General features: G+C 40.6%; 1 protein-coding gene across 23 annotated transcripts in view; it reads right to left on the bottom strand.

Moving 5' to 3' along the window:
• cast (calpastatin) overlaps positions 1-23356 on the bottom strand; it is a 40975-nt gene that overhangs the window by 10734 nt on the left and 6885 nt on the right. For 6 of the 23 annotated variants that reach the window (XM_038696379.1, XM_038696382.1, XM_038696378.1 and 3 more), the window contains exons 2-15: positions 9424-9492; positions 6016-6159; positions 4941-5015; positions 4194-4340; positions 3870-3914; positions 3685-3786; positions 3501-3581; positions 3070-3108; positions 2222-2308; positions 1916-1981; positions 1732-1818; positions 1516-1605; positions 1283-1387; positions 904-1020 (exon numbers count right to left, since the gene is read on the bottom strand). In XM_038696379.1, the coding sequence (XP_038552307.1) occupies positions 904-1020; positions 1283-1387; positions 1516-1605; positions 1732-1818; positions 1916-1981; positions 2222-2308; positions 3070-3108; positions 3501-3581; positions 3685-3786; positions 3870-3914; positions 4194-4340; positions 4941-5015; positions 6016-6159; positions 9424-9492 (1254 nt within the window). Of the gene's footprint in view, positions 1-903; positions 1021-1282; positions 1388-1515; positions 1606-1731; positions 1819-1915; positions 1982-2221; positions 2309-3069; positions 3109-3500; positions 3582-3684; positions 3787-3869; positions 3915-4193; positions 4341-4940; positions 5016-6015; positions 6160-9423; positions 9493-18279; positions 18448-19257; positions 19426-23356 lie in introns of those variants that run through there. The other 17 variants (XM_038696392.1, XM_038696394.1, XM_038696391.1 and 14 more) reach the window with 13 other exon arrangements.

The raw sequence follows: 23356 nt of genomic DNA, 5'->3' as shown, positions 1-23356 counted from the left end.
CAGGGAGAGAGCTTCACACAACATGCTAGAAATTCATGTAAACTCCAACTGCAACGTTACAGTAATATTTTATCAGCTTGAGTTTTAACTAATCCATGCTCGTTTCATGATCACGGTACATTTACTGTAATTTAACCGACATGCTACATCATTAGCTCGCCTGCTGCTTTTCAGTAACATTTTGTGATGTTGGTGTACTGCATGTCGTTAGCTGCGGTGTTGTCGCTGTAGTGGGAGAGAGGCTCGGGAGCGCGCGTAGCTTTATCCCAACCCCATACCTTCACATTAAAAAAAGAATAGTGGGTGTAGCAAACAACAGAGAAAACAGGGAAGTGACAATTTGTCCAAATGAATTATGGACTTTTATCCTCAGTGGATATAAAAGATACCACAACCATATAGAGGGAACTCCACTTATTATAGCAGCGTGTGTCATGATGTCTGTGTGCGACTGAGTTTTTCAACATGATTTATTAATAAGTGATTTCATTGGAAAAACTACATATAACCCCTTAAACATGAATTACAGATGCACCTAACCAAGCTCGCTAGCGCCACTCATCCAAATATGGTCACGTCCGGTGTCTGATTCCAAATATCCAAAATGCCAAACTCGAGGCTTCAAAACAGTAGTCCACAAACCAATGGGTTACATCATGGTGGCTACGTCCACTTCTTCCGTGTATGCTGATACCAAACAGGTACAATATGTTATTTTATTTTACAGTAATTTACAGAATTTGTATATTGAGATATATATTGTGTATCGCATTATACTCTAAAAATATTGCAATATATTTAATAGGCCATATTGCCTGGCCCAAATGTGTACATAATTTGCATGAGATAAACACCCTTACATTTAATTTTAAGACCCTTAAAGTGAATTTGTCCCAGTCTCACCACAGGTTCAGGAGCAGGCAGATTTTTGAGTTTGTCCTCTTTAAACCTGTACCCTGGAGGAAGCGAGTCTTCCCTCTCTCCTACAAACACACCCTTCGTCTCCTTGAGTTTGTTCTCCTATAAAAAGGAAAAGAACAGAAAATAAGACTGGTGGTGCATTTTTCAGCGATTGTTTCTGGGTGGAGATTAAATGCAAATGCAGCTAATAGGCCAACAAAAGATGTTGTCAGCAGGACAGTAATATTCAAGTTTAGCCCAAACAATTGCCTTGAACTGAAACTGGTGCTACATCTATTATAAACATGTACACTGTGTGTCTTTAATGTAGATAGTCTGTATGACTATGTATGTATGAGGAAAAGACTGTCTGAACTCCTACCGAGACAATGTCCTCTGGTCTGACTTTAGGAGGTTCAGGTTTTGGTTTTGGTCCTGCCAACGTGTCGCTGAGAGCACTAAGAGCATCCAGAGACAGAGCGCCGCCCTGAGGAGAGAACAGGAGAGTCAGGAGACAATCTACTAATCACATATTGTTTGACTTCAGAAATAATAATAAGATAGGATAGGACAGGGACATGGGTACAAAGAATAGGTCACTCATGTAAATCTCACATCATCGGTCTTGGGCGCGGTATCCACTTTGGTACCTGATCCAGCCTTAGCTTTTTTATCAGCAGGAGCAGCCACAGGGGGAGCCGCTTTCTGCAACAACCAACAGAGACTACACTCAAGTTTAATGTAATTTTGTTCAAGTTAAGTTACATCTCATGAAGTGTCTCTGTAAATTATAAGTCAGTGGACAGAAAGGAAGGTGTGAGCTTGCTGTACCGTGGCAGGAGCAGAGGGAAGTCCAGCTGTCAGAGAGAAATCATTTTTCTCCATCTTGGCTTTCTTGTCAGCAGGAGGTTGAGATGTCTACAACAGAGACACGACATTAGACAATACAATTCTTAGCTCCTTCAGTCAGATGCCATTATAATGACATTGCTGAGACTTGAAAGCTTTACTTTACCTTTCCCGGAGGTGGTGCAAAGTTAGCAGGGCCAGCAGATGAGGCACTGACACTAACATCATGGACCTTTTTTGAGATATTTCATATAGAAAGAAAGAAGATGGGAATTTGTTAGACTACTGATAAAGCACAAAGCTATGCCTTCAATTTCATACAAGAATTTAAGTGTACATTCAGGGCTGATGCTGTCTACAACAGACATGCCAAAGTGGGAATTTTAATATGGACTTTTGTCAAGAGGGTCCATGGGCTGTAAAGGTGGAGCATGTGTTAGCAGCTCAGTGCTGCATGCTTGAAGACTCTGACCTCTTGCTTTTTGGGTGTAGCTGGAGCAGTAGAAGTCATCAAACCAGCTGTAAGAGAGTCCAGGGCTTCATCTGTGCTCAGTGGTTTCTGAGATGAAAAACAGAGCATGCATCAACACTAGATAACAAGACAATATCTAGACATGATCAGATTTTTGAAAACTAATAATCCAAATCCAAGTTATGTTCCATAATGGCCACATAATCCTCCACTAGAGGGCATGACTGACCAAGTGAAAGACAAAAAAGGGGAAAATAATGCAAACCAGACTGCATATACCAATAGTGAAGGAAAAGTACAGACACACCCTCCGCATTCCATGGAAACAAAAAAAACCCACAGATAAACTCTCTTAAAATACACATTTGACACACAACACTGCTTTAACTTAGCTCAAATATGATACAATATCTATACTAAAAACACAAAACTCACACTGGAAATATGTGGGTGGAAGTCCCTTTTGCAAGACAAGATGACAAAGTAGGAGTAGGCTATGATGCAAATGTGGGTGTGTCGAGGGTGAGTAAAGTAAGCAAGTAAGTAACCTACATATGGGTGGATATCAAAGTATTTATTAGTGAGTGAATGCATGTCTGTGTGCGTGTGTGTTTGCTGAGACGACACCCACCAGAGCAATTCAACATCCCCCACTCTAGAGGAACCAGGACATACAGTGGAAACACTTCTTGAATGTGTGTGTAATCTGACTGTGTATCCAGTTGCTTACACGTGTTGGAAAAAGTTAACAAAAAGTGAGTCTCTGTCTGATCTGTATCTGTAACAACATTAGCAGAATGCAGATGGTTGTAACCCCACTACATGCGAGTTGAGAAAGGTTTACTTACAGGGACATCCTTGGGTTTAACATCTGCAGGAGCTGGAGCCTAGAAGAAACAATAATAAATAGACTCAGGTCGCCGAAATTTATAAAACAATCCCCCACATGGTCTCTCATTTCGTTCTAGTGCTATCTGGCCATGCAGATAGTTTTGGTTTTGTGTATCCAGGTTTTGAGACAGCTGTCTCTAGGGCTATGTTTCGATATGTTTGCCAATATGATTCATGGGTTTCTCTGAGGGTCCCAATCATTTGGGACAACTTTGACTAAATAAAATAGCCTTAACTTTAATCTGTTACTATTTATTATCTGATAAAAAAATAAATAAACCAGATTCTAAATCTGAGCAGGTTTAGGAAGTCAGATTTCAGTAGTAATTAAACACCAATTAGTGAATCAGAAGACGGGACGAATAGGAGGAGACTCCGGAGAACTGACCATGTCTTGAAATCTGTAGCCTGGCGGCAGCGTGTCGTCTCTTTCTCCACACTTCTGACCCTTCACAGGGGTAATTTCATGCTGTGACACATGCAATACACAGTTACACACACCAGATTCATGCTGCAGCTCAATGCAAAACACACACACAAACACATGCATGTCAACTGTGGCTGTGCTGTACCTCTATGACCTCTGGCCTGGTGTATACAGGCTGTTGGGGTGCAACAGGGTCAGCTGAAGGTAGTATGCTGGCCAGGGCATCTAATGGATCCACCGCAGGTGCCTGCACATGCAACACAACTCAGCACACTAGAGCAAGCAGCATGCTTTTCAAAGCAAACCCATACTACTTAAGCAAGTTTTTACCTCTTTGGCTACTTTAGCTGCTGTGGAAGGAACCTCCACCTGCACCTGCAACACAGATCCATTATCAGTACACAGACTAACAGACACCACTTTTTGTCATGGTAATATAATTCCAAAAAGAATATGTAATGTGAGATTTGATAATATTCTTAAACCAGGACATTTCCCCAAATACCAGATACCAATAAAAAATCTCCACAGGTCCAGCTTATTCAGCACCATGACAATATACACATCATATTCATTAATAGTCTATAGACAGGGTAATAAACAGGAGGAAAGTATCAGGCAGAGTCCATCTCCGTTGGTTTCAGGATCGTCTACCTTTGTTTGTGTCAGTTTAGCTTCTTCTTTCTTCCCCTGCACAGACACATTTCCAGCCGCAGCCTTGGCTGCTGCAGCTGGCTTTGATGTTTTAGCAGGATCAACTTTAGGCACATCAGCTTTGACAGTTGTGGTGGCAGTGGCACTCTAAAATACAACGAATTTGAATCTATTATAGGCCGAGTACATGTCAAGTAAAATTATAGGTCCGCTGCACATGCACAAAGTCAGTAATGTGTGTCCCAAACAAACGAAGAAGAGGGCCGACTTGAGCAGAGGAAATGTTCCACCAACCAAGTGGCAGCAGGCATGTACAATGAAACAATGGCAAGAAGACAAACCAACAAATGATAGTCCTCTCCACTCCATTTCTTTCCTCTGGTTGACTCAGATTTCTGATGTATGTGTGGTGTTGCAAGTTCACAGGTGTGCACTGCTTGCGCATACAACTACAAGTGCAGGCATGCTGAGCAAAAGGGCTGCAGAGTAAAGAACAAATATCCTTTATACTTTCCAGCTGGTCATCACCAAAGTAAAAAAGAGAGGGCCAAAGTAGTGACTTGTTTTAAAAGAAATTCCCAAAGCGAGCAAGTAAGACAGTAGCAAAACCTGAATAGACTCTGAGACACAAACGTGTTGCACAAAGAAAGAAATATAGCAACAACTGAAGGAAGCCTCAAAAAGTACACCTCGAGGGAGTCATGGAGGAAATAAAGAGTCTGAGAAGCATGTAGCAGTCGAGTCTACCTTAGACACTTCAGGTGATCCAGCAGCAGGAGAAGGACCTGTAGCTGCTGCTTTGACTTGGGACACAGGTGCAGTCTACAAACATGTAGCCATGTGATTACTCAATAACACAAGCACTTTTATAGCCAGTAAACATAGTGACAAGAGACGTGGACAACATTTTAACAATTGTTAAATGTTATTGTGTTAATGAAAACAAAGACAGAAAATGTACAATAATCCATGCTCAGATCTGCCAAGTGGGTCAGACGAACGCAAAAATAAAAGTTATTAATCACTCAAGTGTATTGACACTAATCTGAACATTGATCAGTGTGTATGGTTAAATGCTGGTGCTTTTTCATGCTTTACACCAAAATTGTATACTTTACAGTACTGCTGACCTTTTTCCAAACTCCCTAAATTGATTTTCTGCCTCCCAGGGGGCAAACGGGAGCCTTGAAACATGCCTGAGATATGTAATGGCAATTCGGGAAGCAGAGAACGGTTGAATAAACCTTGTTGTATTCAGGAAGCTGTCATACTGTATCCGAAATGTAAGAATCAGCTCAATTAAAACTTTAGGGGAATGGTCAGCAGTATTGTAAATACACAAGCACAGACAAGCGCTTTCATCATCATGACACCATTACTTTTGACATTTCTTTACGTCCGACCATTGCCCCAGCTGATGTCATGTCAACAATAGTAGCCCCAGTGGACGATATGTCAATAGCAGTAGCACCTGCTGGCGTAGTGTTAGTCTACAAACCAAGGAGCCAAGGAGAAGGTTATTCATGAAATCAGCTGTTCATCCCAAGCGTGATGACACAAGAGCTCGTTAACGTGATACAGCACGTGTTTGGCTTCTGATGCATGCTAAAAGGTGGAGAGGTTTGGATGGCTGAGCCAGCGAGACAACGCATACAAGGAGGTTTTGCAAGATGAAAAGAAGATGAAGCCAGTGAAGACGAGGCGTGAGCAGCCTTATGATGAGCACACACTCAGAGTGTAGAAGAAAGTGGTTCACGTTACGTCGCCCCAAAACACCCAAAAGCCCCCTCCACTTTTATTTAGGCATCCAGACTCTGTCTACCTCTGGTTGGCTTTTAGGTGCCTCTTTTCCTGCTGTCCCAACTGAAGCATATCCTCCTGCTGTGATGCCACTTCCTGTGGCTCCGCCTGTTGCTGTGGAAACCAGCCCAGGCTTTGTAGCCATGGCAGATCCTGATGATGCCTTCTGCAACACACCAGGTGTGGAAAAGTCCATCATCTACCTTCAATACAGCTAACTGGATGCTGCCTATAGACAGTATGTTTGTTTCCCAATGTATTTCATGACAAAATCAAATTTATTGACATCACCATGACATCATCAAGGTTATCTCGGCTTGGGTTTATACACACACAAATGTGTAACTGACAGCCTGTGATACAAAGTGGGGGCATTGTGTTTGAAATAGGTGGGTGTTTGCCAGGCATGGAGAGTCTAATGAAATTAAGCTATTGGTTGCGTTATGGGAAATGTAGTGGTTTTAAAACATGGCCTATTCACTTTAGGCGTTTCAGCAACAAGAAAGTACTCTGACTCCAGTTATTTTGTCTTTTAACTGTCTGCACCAGATGTGGGAATGTGTCATGTTGTATTGATTGACATCTGCTCCTTGTGATCACATTGCGCCTACGTTTTAGCAAACAGTTTTATAATATAATGCACAGTGCGAAGGACTGGCAAAGCTGAAAGAAAAGAAATAGGCTTTCTTCTACTGCAGTCTGACAAACATCAATCGCTATTTACTTAGAAACACTGAGCTGCTGCAACTAAACAGTAAGCTAGTTGTGCTAGTTATAATTTAATTAAGTAACTTAACTTTGTGCAGAAGATTGTCTTTTTAATCTGATATCTGTGGTGGATGTGGTGGTGTCTGGTTACCCCCCTAAAATGTGGACGTGTGCTCCCAACTTTGAGAAAAGTATCAATCAGGACCACGACTTCTTACTTGTACTTATTATAGCCAGCATTAGCAAGCCAGACAAAAGTGGAAATGAAATGGCCCACATAAGGTCAACTCTAGAGACTAAAAGTCAGAATATCTTTATCTTTCCTCTGCTGCTTGGATTCTGAACATTCATTTTAAATTTGTCTTTTGTGAGTACCCCAACTTTATAGAAGTGCAATATTAAATCAGCTGAGTACTCCTTTAAGTTGGAAAAAAAATAGGTACACCTTAGATCGCGTTTATTGATGCACCACACATACTGGCTGTTTCTGTGGCTCAATATGATATACTCCCCACTGTATGCACATACACTGCTGCGCTGCACTGCTCATATACACTGCCAGTGAAACATGAGCAGCTGTACCCCACTATGGCAAAGGGGCACCAAGGTCAGCTGCTAACACGAGTCCCTTATAGCGGAAGGTCAGTGACTGAGTCTACAAATAACTCTGTAAGTTTAAAACCAGCACTATTTTAATTAGTTGTGCTCCTTTTTTCTGCACGTCCACTCTCAAAATTTAAATATCCCACCAAAGCCTTTCTCTACACTGGACAGACACTTAATAAAATACTGCTTGTGCAAAATACTGTCACGATCCTGTCCTGAGTTTCTCTGAGTTTATTATTTTGTCGGTTCAGTGTCAGTTATTTAGTCTGTTTTGGTTCCATGTCTTTGTTCCCAGTCCTGTGCCTTAGTTCATGTCGTAGTATTTGCTTCTAGTTCTCGTCTGCATTATTTTCGTCTGCTCTGTATTGTTCTCATCTAGGTTCTGTCTATTATGATCTCTGTGTTATAGTTGGTCAGTGTTTGTTTGTTTACATGGGTTTCTGTTATGGTCTGAAGTTAGATTCTTGTCTGGTATTTTGGTTACATGTGTTCTGTCCTGTCTATTGCCCTGTGTCCAGCATCTGTCATAGTTAGTCGGTGTACCCCTGTATTCTACCCATGTCTGCTATGAGTCCTGTTCTATCCCATCCTCAGTCTGTTTTCCCTGTTGGTGTTAGTATTGTTGTGATCGGGGTCTGCTTGTGTGTGTTACCTCAGTAATGTCTCTGTTTTCCCCTGCTCTCTCCCTGCCTGCCTGTCTCTCATTGGTCTCATGTCTGTCACCTGTGTTGCTCCCGCCTGCTCGTTAGTCCCCATGTATATATATATATATACCTGGTGTTTCTGTCTTGTCTTTGTCGGGTCATTACCTTGTGCTACTGTGCGGTGTCTGCTTAGTCTTGTCTTGCTTGTACTCTGTCAGTTTTTGGATTTACACTTGTTCTGGATTATTCTGTTGGATCACCTTTGTTTTCTTGAACTGTGTTATTTTGGATTTTAGATTCAGCCACTCCGTCTGCAAGTGAGCTTGCCTTTTGTTTGTTTATTAAAACCCCTTGAACTATACCTACCTTTTTTTTTTTTTTTACTGATTATAGCATTTTATATGGCCCAGGCCCTGACTCGTCTGCCTTTGACGCTTGTAGCACTCCTTAATCACAGACTAGTTTCAGGACATGGTATTCTCCACCTCCACCAGTTAAACTGATTATCCTGCCATTAAAATTTATATGGCACCCATATTGCTCTTGCTGAGTCATACAAATACTTAGTAATTTTGATTGACAGACTATCGTTCAACATTTGAAATTAAAAATCAAACTAGGCTTCTTGTATAAAATTTTTGTCTCCTGCCAACCGTAAAACCATGGGATGGACTTCATTATAGTCAAGAAGAAATACCTATCCAATGTTATTCATCTAAAAAGCTCTACTGTTGAAGCTTCTAAACTAACTCCCATCTCTTCTCTCATTTAAATCTACAGACTACAGTACACAAACCAGCAACTACAGTACTTCACCTTTGGTATTCCTCATCGATCCACTAATGTTGGCAGAGCTAGTTCAGGCACTATGTGCCTTTTTACATTCCCCTTGAAAGGTTTATTATCTGTTTGTGTGATTCTTGTAACCGTTACCAATACCTTGTTTTTTGTGTAGTTGTTTCTGTTTGCAGATTGTGTTTTTATGAATGTTTTTTGTTTTGGGTCTCTCATGGAAAATCTAATCTCAGTGAGACTGTCTGATTAAATAAAGAATAAATCAAATAAACAAATGAATAAATAACTGAACATGAATGGACAACCACTTTTATCCATCATTTGAGAACAGCATGAAGGGGTTAAACTGTTTTCCACTGACTGGGTGTTTCCTCTCTTGTGCTTGAATGGAAGGAAAAGGAACGTTTTCCTTTGTGTGTGTTACTTCTCAGAGGACAGTGTTAAACCTTTTCCCTCACTTTACTTAAAACACAGGAAACACAGGAAAGAAAATGCTGCACATAGTCCACATAATGGGCAGGTCAGAGGTCAGACAACAATCCACTGACTGAACATAGGAAGTTGGGAAGTTTCTTCAGAGAGAGAGAGAGAGAGAGAGAGAGAGAGAGAGAGAGAGAGAGAGAGAGAGAGAGAGAGAGAGATGAGGTTAAAGGCTGTTAAAGAGGAATGTTTCATACCTCAAACTGTGTAGCCTTCACAGTGGAGACCGGAGCTGCCGGTTTGGGTGGGGCCTGGCTAGGCTGAGACTAAAGAGAGAGAGAGAGAAAGTTATGCATGTGTAGTAAACAAATCTGACAAGACACCATCACACCGTCATAATCATTTCAAGATTCACACCGAGCAACATCTCAGTTTCACAAGAGCTAACATTTGTGGAAAACAAAAACATTCCACACATTTCTGAAAGGAAACTAGAACACGCTGTACGCTCCGAACTGGGTTTTTCAAGACAAAGTCAGAGACAGGAAAAGACAGAGATTAAGAGGCAAAAGATAAAACACATTTATGAGTAATGTAATGCTGCAAAATGCCCACAAACACATCCACCATGCCTCATGACAGAGGTGGTTGACTTAAGAGCTACATTCCAGACTGAAGGGCGTGACTGCAGCGAGCAACCAGACAGCCTATTATGGTTGCGATTGTCCCAGCGACCGACAACAGTGACAACAAATGCAGGATTCACAAGTTACTCTTCAGCTGACGTCACACAGTGTAAAATGATAATTCAGTCCTTAGAGAAAGCCAACGATGTCGACCGAGGCCTTTTTTTTCCACACTCACACATCACGTGCTTCCTCACACAGTGTTAGAGGTGTTGCGATCTTTGTCTTAGATTTCCTCTTGATAAGATTTGAGTTTCTGTGGCGGATGCTCTTGTCTGTCTTTTCTGTACTCAGGAAACACCTAACCAGTGAAGACAATTGAACCAGCAGAATGTAGTCACTGTGTGTTCATGTATTATCTCTAATAAAAAGGTATTATTTAGTCTATTTTTAAATGACTGTGTCCTAATTTATATATAGTATATTAGCTTTTCCCATGCTTTAGTTTAAAGAGCCATTCCTACTGTTGTATTGTTAACGTCTATCATACAGTTTACAAATAAAGCCTGTATTTGTAATGTTTTTTAATTAACATTCCACCACCGTTTCCATCTGTACTGTGGATAATAAAACACAAAGGCCATCACTTTTACTGTGGCTATTAAGAAAAGTTTGTTGCCTTATTTGACAATGCCAATAAAGTTTATTCAAAAAGTTACCAGTGGGTTACATGTGTTTCACAATAAGCATTATAATAAGCAGCACAAGCCCGGCAGTATCGCACACTGCTAATAGCTGACTCAGATGACCTCTCACTGCTGGACAGAGCAGCAACTGACACACAGCTTAGTCACAGATACTAAGATTTCTTTCAAAGGTTAATGGGGTGTAGTTCAAATGTTATGTCTTCAAATATCGCAATTCATAACTGGAAACAGATTGTATCCATACCCCAGACAAATTCCCTCAGTCTTTGAGTTGAAACATAAAACATTAATCTGCTGAGGTAACCAACCATCTTTGAGACTACTCAATTTGTTAAACAAACCTATCTTATCTGTCTAAAGGAGTCTTACTCTTTTTTACAGAAGGAATGTCTCCTACTCAATACGTCCTTCAACCTTGGACCTTTACATTGTAAGGCAACAGTGCTAACCGCTGAGCCACCTACAACAAGCTCCATGATTTTACAGAAAACAGCTCAACAAATATTTGATTTACCCGTTCTTTAAGTCAAATTAGCAATAATTTTTATTATGCAGTAATCAAGCATCTTTGCACTGTAGAGATTTTGACAGCAAAAGGGAGCATGCTGGATGGGTGTTACTAGCTCTCTCCCTTATTAACAGGATATAGCTTTATCATGGGGACAAGGGCAGTGTCACTTGATCTCTTATAATAATAATGACATACGGCAAAAGTGCATTTGCAAAATGAAAAAGCATTAATTAAGTTATTTAACAAGCCTAAGCAGTAGAAGCACAACCTAAACATACTACTCTTCAAGTATAATCTCTGCTCCACTTGTGATGAAGGATAACTGACAAACAGTGTACTAAATAAACTCCTTTTTGTTCAGTATATTTGAGGTATGCAGCGTTCTCTAGGTGGAGCCCAGTGTGCTGCAGAGCCCAGCCCAGTCCTTTCAGGCGGTGTGAATAATGAGCCTCCACCCCACTGACATCAGTGATGCAGCAGAGTTCTGGCAGTTAGTTTCACATCCAACCCATGTCATTGTATGGTGCTGCAGCACTCACCAGTCAGGTCTAACCAAGCCAGTTGGTCAGGGTGACCAGATGAGAACAGGTGAACTTCAGGACAGGGCAGGGCCTCCAGTACATTACACTCAGCGTCAACTAACAGTAAAAGTATGAAAGTCAAAAATCAACTCTAAGATGAATTATTTATGTCTGTCAACCATCTGTCATTAAGACAAACACACAGTGACTGTGTTTTATGTAACAGTGTGTAAATCATGTTTTTCTGTTACATACAATTTACTTTATTTTATTCATGTCACAGTGCGGGGCCTGTATCAGATCTCTCCTTTTCCGTAGCTGCCTGTAGCTACACTTCCTCTGTCCTAGCAACTTCCACTATCTTCATCTACACTAGAAAACAAAAAGAGAAAAAGAGCATGCACACACTCATTACTTTGTGGCTATAACAACCTTGTGTCCAAATAGGGGAGACAGGAGGAGTTCAGCCAGTTTTTACTTCTTGTGCTGCATTCCTGGGAATAATCACTTTGGATCTAAAATAAACAGTTTTCAAATTATCACTTTCCAAAAAAAAAAGTTGAGCTTTGAGAGATTCTTTCTGTGATAAAATGTAAGAATGCAGAATTACAGTAAAATAACTTCCCCCAGGTCTTTTGACTCATCATGACCCTGCCCCTGCCATTTTAACAAACTTGTGTCATCAAGCAGTTTAGAGATGACATCATGCTAACAGTATACAGCCTCATACTGTAACTTCCTCAAGCACTAACACATGTGTGAGATTTATTGAAACTTGTCTGTGATTGTTTAGACACAAGAATCATGACTCCTTTAAAAAAAATACTTTTTAATCTTAAATGTGCCAATCACTTATTCTACGGGCCTCTCTCCATCACACAGTGAGTAAAATAAGGGACACAAAAATCACATGACCCAATTTGTCTATGGTTGCCGAGAAACAAGGGGTGGCTCAGGCTCAAATACCCCCACTCTCCCCACTGCAGTCACAGCTGCAGCCAATAGATACCCAGAGCATGCCCATCTGTGCGCAATACCAACAGAATGTTTCACAGCGATCAACATTCAATCAAAGGCTATAACCAAATCATACTCATGTTTAGTCTACTTTTCAGGACAAACAGGACAGGAGTCGGGACAACTGCTCGTAATTCTGGACTGTCCCGTGTTTCTGGTCACCCTACAGTTGGTGGACATTACTCACTTTTGGGTTGTGAGATCGTGTGGATAATGTGTGGTCACAGATTACAGTTTTTTCACTGGTCTGTGTGCTTGTTATGAACTGTAAAGTATTCTTGACAGATGCCCATAGAGTCCAGTGACAAAAAAAAAACTACGTCTACCAATCACCTGAGCACCTGTAAGCTTCTGAGTGAGTTAACCTGTCAGGCATCACATTTTACAGTTACGCTGAGCTGGCACGATGGAGGGCATAGACAGGTTGCATGTCTGTGAATGTCTACAACGAGTGAAGGGAAACACAGAGATGAACAGGAGGAGGACAGAGACACAGACAGACAGAGCACATTGTGTATCGCAATATCTGCAATCTGGGACCTGATTTAGAAATGACTGCAGCTCAGCGCAGCCACTTACTGCCTCACACACTGGTGTTAGATTTAACACAAAATGAGTTCACAACCCAGTTCGGAATAAGCCCATGTGAATCACATAGTGTTAAAGCTAGCATTGCTTCAACTATTGGGCAGGTTTGAGGTTCAAATTATTCCTCCAAGACTCTATATTTATTTAGAAACTCTCACTTTAAATAAAGATGCATGTTTGTTTTTTTACCATTTGCCCTCATACAACTGATGAACTTGAATGTAAAAAACCATTGAAATTGTGCAAAATCAAATAAATAATTTTTGTCCAGCAAAGAACATCCCCTTTACCTGTACATATATTACCTCCTCTAATCGTATTATCAACTGGCTGACTGTTGGAAAGTCAACATAATGATGTTTAGAGAGAGAATACAGAGGACATGGCGCAAGGGAGGAATTGTGGTCATAAGCAGTTAGGGCATACTCTGCCACAGGGGATGTCATGTGGCTTCTGTTACTGCAGTAAATATTAATTGTTGCTAAGTTACCACAAAAAACTATAATAACTGAAGAGAAGGAAGTTGTGCACGCTGGGTGGTAATGCATGATGTGTCAAATGTGTTTTGCAGGTTGAACTTGCACGTGAAACAGAAATCCAGCAGCTAAGATATTTTCATTGCGGTATTATGAAGCTAATGCTGAAGTTGAATTGTACCAAAGTTTAAAAGTCCTTTGTTTCCGGTGCTAATATACCTAGATTTCTGTGTTAATACCAAAACACTACTTTTGTCACTGTTTCTACAAAAAGCTTTCATTTTCAATTGAAACAATAGTGCAACACTTTGGTAAATGCCACTTTCTCATAGGTTTTCCTGCTAAGAGTTAGATTAAATGATTGATATCACTCATTTCTGTACATAATAAAAACACAGCAGGCAACTGGTTATCTTAGCTTAGCATAAAGACTGAAACAGGGGAAACCTGCCTAAAGGGATTGTGGTTAAAGCAGTGTTCACCTTCTTGTTCAAACAAACATGATGTCAGATGTCCCATCGGAAATAAAATAAAAAAATCATGACTCAGTGTCCAAATGAATGACATCATTACAGTGCTCTATACTTTCCCTTACAGACATTATGGCAAAACCAAAGCTCTCAAAGACCACCTCTGAACTAAATTTGGAACAGTCCAGACATTTTAAATGTGTCAGTTGAAATCAAAGGAAGTTGGCCAAGGGGATTTGGTGACTCATTTGCCTTTTAGTCATACGAGAGCAGTCCACAAAGTACTAACAAACAAAGTGCTGACCTGCTGATCTCAAGATAATAATGTGACTCCGCCTTGTGCTCTTTGACCCCTTGCATACATAAAATAAGTTATGCTCACTTACTAGAAGTCAAAACAAGTGTATGTAAGTCCACCACCAGCCTTGTGTGTGACAGATGCTAGTTAACAAAGACAGGTTAGGCAGCACATACAGTGAACCGCCCAGTTACTTATCCAACAGGCAAACAAACAGGCTGCTTATCTCATTCACAGTGCATTAAGGTAACAATGCAATGTATAACAGACAGGAAGGGAACTATACGGTGTGTTTACAAGACGACTCCTGCTGTCAGTATCGGATATAATAAAAATTATTAATAATACATCAACATGCCAAAGAGTACACAGTACACAGAAAGCACAATGGTCTCTTCCCTGGACTGTACTAATAAATGGTGATATCACCTTGTGGTAGTGTTGTAGTCAAGACCGCCCAAACCGAGACCAAGTCAAGACCAAGAAAAGAGTTTATCGAGACCGAGACAAGACCAAGACTTTTAGGGGCTGAGACCAAGTCGAGACCAAGACCGAGGGAGGGCGAGATCGAGTCAAGACCAAGACCGGTTCCCCACATTACATGACACACAATAAAATGTGGAACGAGATCATAGGTACTTCTCAAACTGATCTGAAAGATCCACTTTCCCATTAAAACATCCACATACAAACACTAAGAGCTGAAATCAATGAAAGCATCTTCATTCAACACTCCTTTTCCATGCTTACCATCGTGGGGAGGGGTGAATGAAAGTTAGGATGTTAACAAATAAATCAGACAATGCACAAGCAATTTATTATTATTAATATTGCCAAAGTTATGGTCTTGACTGGTCTTGAAATAAAATCCTGAGTCCTCAATGTCCGAGACCGAGACAAGACCGAGTACAAATGGGGTCGAGTCCGAGACAAGACCAAGACCATCAAAAAGTGGTCTTACAAAACTACAAGTACTACACTACCTTGTAGGCATTGTTAGATTTGGAAAGAAAGAAAGATACAATAAAAGGAATAGGCTACTTTAAAGCCAGTTATACAACTGTAAACAAGTTTTAGTTAAGTACTAAAATCTGTCTAAAGCAGAGGTTTTTTATGTCACCAGACTCAACTTGTACCTGAGACCCACCCAAACACTTTGAGAGCTTTCTTGTCTGTTGCGACTTAAACTGAAGCATTCCTGCATTCCTCATGACTCCTGTACAGCAGACTGCTCTCTGCCTGTAGATTACATGCTGTTCATCCACCGGCACACTGCGACACAAACAGTTCAACCTGCTTTTAGCACAGACCTCACACATTGTCTTATCATGTGGACTTTCTTAACATGTGTGGTACAGGTAACCTCAGGAAGTGGCCATACTGAGCCAAAAAGAGCTAAGGTCTGCCAGGTAGCCTCTTCTTTGCAACATATATTTGCAGAGAGTTTTTGTTTTTTCTGGAAAAGCAAAATGAAATTCCTGCTTTCGGAACTTGCTGTTTTTCCAACACTACGGACACATTTATGTAAGAGTAATGAGGGTCAGTTATCCGGCCTACTGACAAGGCCCTGCTATACAGTAGCTGCACTGTCTATCTGTAGCGTTACTTCATAAATTACACTGAAATAAACATTATGTTTTTGTTAAAATGTATAAGGGCAAGCAATTACATAAATAGTGATTGAAATATGAGGCAGAAAATCCCTTTTGTGAAAATTTTTCACAAAAAACAAAGAGATCACATTGGGGAAAATAAGCTAGTGAAATGCAAGCTAGCCCCAAGTGGTTGGTGACTTCAGCTCTGTACATATGATTTCTACAAGAATTTCTCGTGTGTCCAACAGTGGCTAACAAAATAACAGGAATACCTTACAATCTAATGTATTTATGAGACCCCTGCAGCCAATACTACTTTAAATGAGGCTACTACGTTTTTGTTAAGACTGTGCTAATTCAACATTACACTCATTTTTGTAGATTGTGATGTGACTATGTTACAGAGCATTATACTAAGGTGTTACTGTTATTCTGTCCAGCCCCTGTCGCAGACAAAATAAAAGTACGCAGACAGTAGAAATATCAAAGAGCCGTGCCTTGTAGAAATTTTGTTGGGGAAAGGGCCGGTAGTTGCCATGTATCTGTTTTATAAAGGGAATATATTGAGTTCACAGCCGACAGACACATAGAAAGACTATGAAAACAGTACATATGAACACCATGATAAATGTGAATACACACACTCAAACATATATGCACACAGAGCCTGACATATATTCGCAATCAATGCCACAACAAGTTATAAGTTTCAACTATAATGTGTTGGGCCTGCTGTGTCCACCAGTGTCAAACCGTTTGTGGCCAACAGAAAGAGAGGGAATTGTGTTCTCAAAGCAGCAGCAACTCCTGTTCATCAGAACAGTGACACAAAATCCCACAAATCAAAACCCATTTCACTAGAGGTCACTCAGGTTGGCACTTGACCATATTTCCTTTACTAAGACACATGACACGCACACACCCTACTTGAACCACAGAGCTTTAGCTACTTTAAAAGCAACCAGTGAGGACAACACTGACTGACGTAGCTGGGGAAAGGACACTGATATCAACATCATCGTCGTTCTGTGAGAGCTGGTCACAAGTTTAGCCCAAGTGAGTGTTGTCAAAATAGAGACAAGGCACCACAGTGCCATTTGAAACCATTGCTCATTTCAAACTGGCATTCATTCAGCTGGAGGCACCACCTGGGAATGTGCTGGAGGTTTGCAGCTTGAGTCCTTTTCCTGTTTTAGATGGGTATGATTCCTGCTCATATGTTAAACATCAGACCAGCCAGGACTGCTGTCTGCATGACACACCTGACTTGCAATGTATTTGTCTTTCAGAAGTGAAGAAACAAAAAGAAAAGCAATTAAAGCAGTAGCTTGTGTCTGCAATGAAAACTGATGACTAATGCGAGGCCCCACCCAGACGAACCACAGACACGCAGATGTGAATATGGCTGGAAACACTTCCTTTGCTAGCTGCTGCTACAACTTCAAAGTAACACTTGCAACTTGTCCAACTGGTCACTCGTGATAAAATGGATCGCTTTGGCTCAATGGTGGAAATGACAGAAGACAAGAAAGTGGAGCAGAAGTATAAAATTAAAGGTTGCAGTACAGTGCTGCACGAGGATGATTACTGCTGTAGGGAAGATTTCAAGAGCAAACGTTGTCATTAGACAAACCTACTGTAATAGGATTTCTGTGCTGACACTAAGTAAGTAAGTAAGTAAGTAAGCCAGGAAAGAAAAAAACATGGCACTTTAACAACACTGTACTGGTTTCTGCACAGGGTAAATATATGTTACTTCTCTCTGTTTGGTTTTCGTTTATCTCTGTTTTACTGCAAACTAACACGCACTTTAACTAGCTGCAACCAATCGAGAGGAGTACAAGATGGGAAAAAGCACAAACAGTGATCTTGTACAAAGCCACATTAAGCATTATTGTCAGATCCTGATGATATATTAATAGAACATTAGTATACGTACATACAGTATCCCTCAGTACACGTTTACAGTTGATTATCTACTGTTCACTTGGATTACCTTTCACTGACTGCTCTCGGGGTCCATACAAATTAACAGTAACACAGAAATCTTTAGTCCTTTGTGAACTTTCCTGAACTTGCCAAGGCAGCAAACTTGATCACCACAAGCTGCTGTCTCACACAAAAACAAAATGGTGAACTGCTGCTCAGTGCCAACACACAAACCTCCGCCTTTCTCATTGCAACCACAGCTCTGCCGCACAATAGCCATCAAAGTGATTTGACAGCTGTCAGTCAAACAGGAAGCCCTGCCACACGCTGACAAAAAGAGCAAGCATGAAGGGGAAATACTGTCCAGATACATACCATAGGTTTGATTGTGAGTGTATTTCCTCGATATATGCAGCTGTGTATACTACCAAGATGCCCTCTTGAGGCTGGTTCACCTTAGATTCCTGCTGTAGAAACACTAAAGCAACACAGTATATCAAGCACACATGCGCACACATAAAACACATGCACTCACTCACACGTAAACACACATACGGATACACAGGCCCAGCTGTGAAAAAACTCCGCCTAGGTGGAAGCAGCACAACAAGTCTGTGCTGCTGAGGCTCCACCTCCTAAGCAGCAAGGCGGCAGAGCAGGCTCAGGCAGAGTGGACGGTCTGATACATGAAGACCCACCCACTGCTCGCTGCCTGCCAGGAAAAATAAATAAGTCGGCCAGGAAAGAAAAAACATGGCACTTTAACAACACTGTACTGGTTTCTGCACAGGGTAAATATATGTTACTTCTCTCTGTTTGGTTTTCGTTTATCTCTGTTTTACTGCAAACTAACACGCACTTTAACTAGCTGCAACCAATCGAGAGGAGTACAAGATGGGAAAAAGCACAAACAGTGATCTTGTACAAAGCCACATTAAGCATTATTGTCAGATCCTGATGATATATTAATAGAACATTAGTATACGTACATACAGTATCCCTCAGTACACGTTTACAGTTGATTATCTACTGTTCACTTGGATTACCTTTCACTGACTGCTCTCGGGTCCATACAAATTAACAGTAACACAGAAATCTTTAGTCCTTTGTGAACTTTCCTGAACTTGCCAAGGCAGCAAACTTGATCACCACAAGCTGCTGTCTCACACAAAAACAAAATGGTGAACTGCTGCTCAGTGCCAACACACAAACCTCCGCCTTTCTCATTGCAACCACAGCTCTGCCGCACAATAGCCATCAAAGTGATTTGACAGCTGTCAGTCAAACAGGAAGCCCTGCCACACGCTGACAAAAAGAGCAAGCATGAAGGGGAAATACTGTCCAGATACATACCATAGGTTTGATTGTGAGTGTATTTCCTCGATATATGCAGCTGTGTATACTACCAAGATGCCCTCTTGAGGCTGGTTCACCTTAGATTCCTGCTGTAGAAACACTAAAGCAACACAGTATATCAAGCACACATGCGCACACATAAAACACATGCACTCACTCACACGTAAACACACATACGGATACACAGGCCCAGCTGTGAAAAAACTCCGCCTAGGTGGAAGCAGCACAACAAGTCTGTGCTGCTGAGGCTCCACCTCCTAAGCAGCAAGGCGGCAGAGCAGGCTCAGGCAGAGTGGACGGTCTGATACATGAAGACCCACCCACTGCTCGCTGCCTGCCAGGAAAAATAAATAAGTCGGCTTGAGGAAAACTTTGGGCTGGGTCAGGGCGGTGTTTATGAGGAGGGATGTTGCAGCTTGATAACCGGCATGATCGTCTACATCAAGATGTTTGCAGGTACAGTTATTGGTTGGACTTCATTTGGATATAGTCAGCCTACAGATAGTTTACAGAGTATCTCTAACATTTCAACAATTCTGTTCCACAAATAAAACCGTTTTGTAGGTTTGGTAAGGTTTTGGCCCCAAAAAATATCTTAGTTAGGGAATGTTAAACATCTACAGACAAAGTGAAACAGCTGATATGTTACCAATACTCATTAAAAGTAGGCAGACTATCCAAATAAAGTGTTACAGAGTTCTTGTGGAGGTGGAGTTAAAGATATACGCAGTGATGGGGAACAAGCAGATCTGCTGCTGCTGCAGTGTTGTTTGGCAGCTTCTGGGTGTGTCTGTGAGATGGACTCACTGCTTAGGAATCTAAACTGTGTGTGCGTGTGTGCGTGTGTCTGTGTGTGTGGTTAGGAAGAAAAGAAGGGAGGGAGGGGGGGTCACATCACATGTAGCCCAAACCACACCCAAGGACAGTTCTTTTTATCTGCTTTGGCTATTTAAAATTTAAGAAAGGCACGGCTTGAAGGAAGAGACCGTAATCAAGGTGATCATCAACACAAGTTCGGATGTTTCCTCTCCAGTCTTCACAGCTCTTCATAGTACTCCCCGAACAAAGGAAAAGGACCGGAAACACAGTTTCTGGACAGCAGCCAGAGGTTGTGCGATAATTAAATAAAATCTTGGCAGTGTCACCTTTCCCCACTCAGCACACACATTCAGCATTTACTGATTAGTTGATTGTTCAGTACCTGCTAATGTTTATCTAGAGACTTTTAAGTACCTCTCAGATAAAGCACAGCACAACAGAAAACATGTCCAACATGTGAACAGGAGATGGTTTTGGGAGAACAGCACCCCCTTGTGTCAGAGCACTTATACGAAAATGAAGGGAGGCTTATACAGTATGTTATCTGAAACTGCTGTGTAGGCTCTGTCCGTCAAGTGCTGATTTATGCTTAACAAACAGAAGACTGGCGTGTTCTGTATGAATACCACATGTGTTTTGTCTCTGCACTGTAATACTGCAAGGTCACATGAATGTATGCAAAGCAAAGGAACTGTATGTTATTTTAGAACAAAATGCATTTTATCCATGATCACAATAGTTGTCCTTGGCTTATGTTAGAACTTGGCATGACATTTGTTTCAAGTGTTACAACACACAGGCGGATGCGCTTTCCCTTTTATATTACCCTACAGTGAACTCTAACTACTGCAGAAAAAGGGCATTCTTTGAGGCATTTCTGATAATCACCTTGAGTAAAGTTAGACAGAGTTCAGAATTGAGTACTGTAGACATTCAGTATTTTCTTTGCGAGAATAATAGTTTGTCTTGTTTCAAAATTCCTCTGATCTCATTCTTTGTGTCTAAAAATAGCTTTAAAAAGGACAAATAGGCATGCCACACATCTCCTCAACCTGTTGCACAATTCCTGGCCTGGCATCTCCCTGGCAGAAATATTTCTGCCTGTTTTGGGACCTTTCAAAAGAAATCTCCTCTAACAGCTCTGCCCCCACCGACTCCAAAAAACACTGTGTTTATGTGTGTGTGTATATGAGAGAGAGAGAGAGCAAGCACTGGCATGTGCATGCTTAGTGGGAGGCTAAGTAGGAACGTAGTCAGTCTACTTGACATGAAAACTAGGTTCTTTTTAGTGGACCATTATCAGGTAGGATGAATCTCTAATCTGTCTGCATAACACATACATATAGCATGTTTTGCCAGTCATCAAGTGTTATCACAGCTGATAGAGGCTACAGTCCAGTTTGGGCTTCATTCTCACTGATACTACCTGGATAAGATGTCCCAAACAGACACTGGCTGGTAATTTTTTTAACTTGCTGTGAAGTCTATGCTGTAAGGTCTATGCCATTGATCTTTATTGAGAACAGACTTGACAGTCCACACTCTGTACATCCAGAGGAAAACATACTAAAAGAGCATAATAATACATTATCATTCAATTGTAATCATAAAGGCTAAAGGGCGTCATAGCTGCCAATACAAATGAGATAGATAGATAGATACCGTAAAACTTCAATCAAAAGCTAGTCCCAATTAGAAACCTGTCCTGGTATGTCTACACAATTTTTTTTTACAAATAAACTCAGGTTTTATAGAAGTTCTTCGGATGTATAAAACCTCTTGAAGCTCACTGGGTCACCTGCTTGAGCTAAGCTGTTTAGATCATGCATACCAATTTAAATGTTTAAACTTTTGTTGCTTCACATCGTTAGATGAGTTAGATTCTCCACAATGCAATCGTTTAGTTTATTTTACTTAAACAATGAGCACCAAAGTATAATTCATTCAGATATACCAGAATGGTAAAGGCCTGTCCCATATGGACACCAAATATATGCAGGGTGAGTTAGTGATTTAAGCAAATAAAAGCCCGGGCTATTAATTAAAGTTTTACAGTAGGTAGGTAAGTAGGTAGGTAGAGTACTTTATTGATTCCAGTGCAATGTCTTTATGTTACAGCAGCTTAGAGCATTTAATACTAGATAAAAATCAAATAAATATACTTCAACAAGTTCAACAATACAATACTTATCAGTTACAGTAACTTGAATAAAAAGAGGGGGACTTTTTTTACTGTACATACAGTAGCCTACATTGAGGCAGACATGGTGCAAGTAGTGTAATAATTAAATATCATTTATACTGTAAGGTTATAGTATAGTGCGGTTATGGATCAGATCATTAAATTTAATGTAGCCTTGTCTGTCTGTATATACTATATATATATATATATATATATATATATATATATACACACACACACACATACATACATACATACATACATACATACACACACACACACACACACAATATATATTTGTGTTGTCTAAAGTCAAAGAGGTAAAACCTTTGAACAGTACAGTGCAAACCTAATTATTAGAGCACATTAGCAAGTGAAAGCGAGGTGGTGCTGAAGGCCCACCAACGAATGAAAACAAAACACTGAGTGGAACGGAAAACAAGAAATTTAATTGAACTTTAAAACTTAAAATAAAAATTAAAAACTGTTTTATCTTTGCGTCTCTGTTAGACTACAATGAACCCTTAGCAGGCTACAATTTTCACCTGGCGGTGCTATTGTAGTCAGTATTCACAAAGCGAGAGAGCACACATGGCCATGTTAAGAAGGATAATGTAAATCTGACAGCTCCATTTTTTTTAAAATTAACTGTCTCTCTATTTAACTATTATAACAACAATGACTTCAGTGTAACAATATCCTTAACAACATTGACAATGATGAAAAAATCACTAAGTTTCAACCAGTTTTAAATGAGTACTTAAAGAAAATACAAATAGTGTGAAACTGTATCCCCCATATCCCCCACACTTCCAGTAAACTATAGATGGTCTTTGCTCGGCCGCACGTCCACGTACCATCTCTAAATTTAGCGCTGCACTTTGTCCCCTCACAGTACAGAACAAAAGAGAACAAAAAAGCCGCAATGACACCAAGATTTGGTTGGGACCTTTGAAAATTTGCTCACAATAATAATCACAAGATTGCTAACATCTCATCATCACCTTCAGCTTGCCACGTCCACGTGTTTATGTGAAGCAATACCAAGAATCTCAATCATTATATCACATTACAATTTCCAACGAGTGTCAGTCT

This window comes from Micropterus salmoides, unplaced genomic scaffold, assembly GCF_014851395.1.
Source record: "Micropterus salmoides isolate LMB-PRFRI ecotype aquatic unplaced genomic scaffold, ASM1485139v1 Ms_hic_scaffold_4, whole genome shotgun sequence".
Classification (NCBI taxonomy): Eukaryota; Metazoa; Chordata; class Actinopteri; order Centrarchiformes; family Centrarchidae; genus Micropterus; species Micropterus salmoides.
This window is presented reverse-complemented; position numbering and strand designations above follow the sequence as displayed.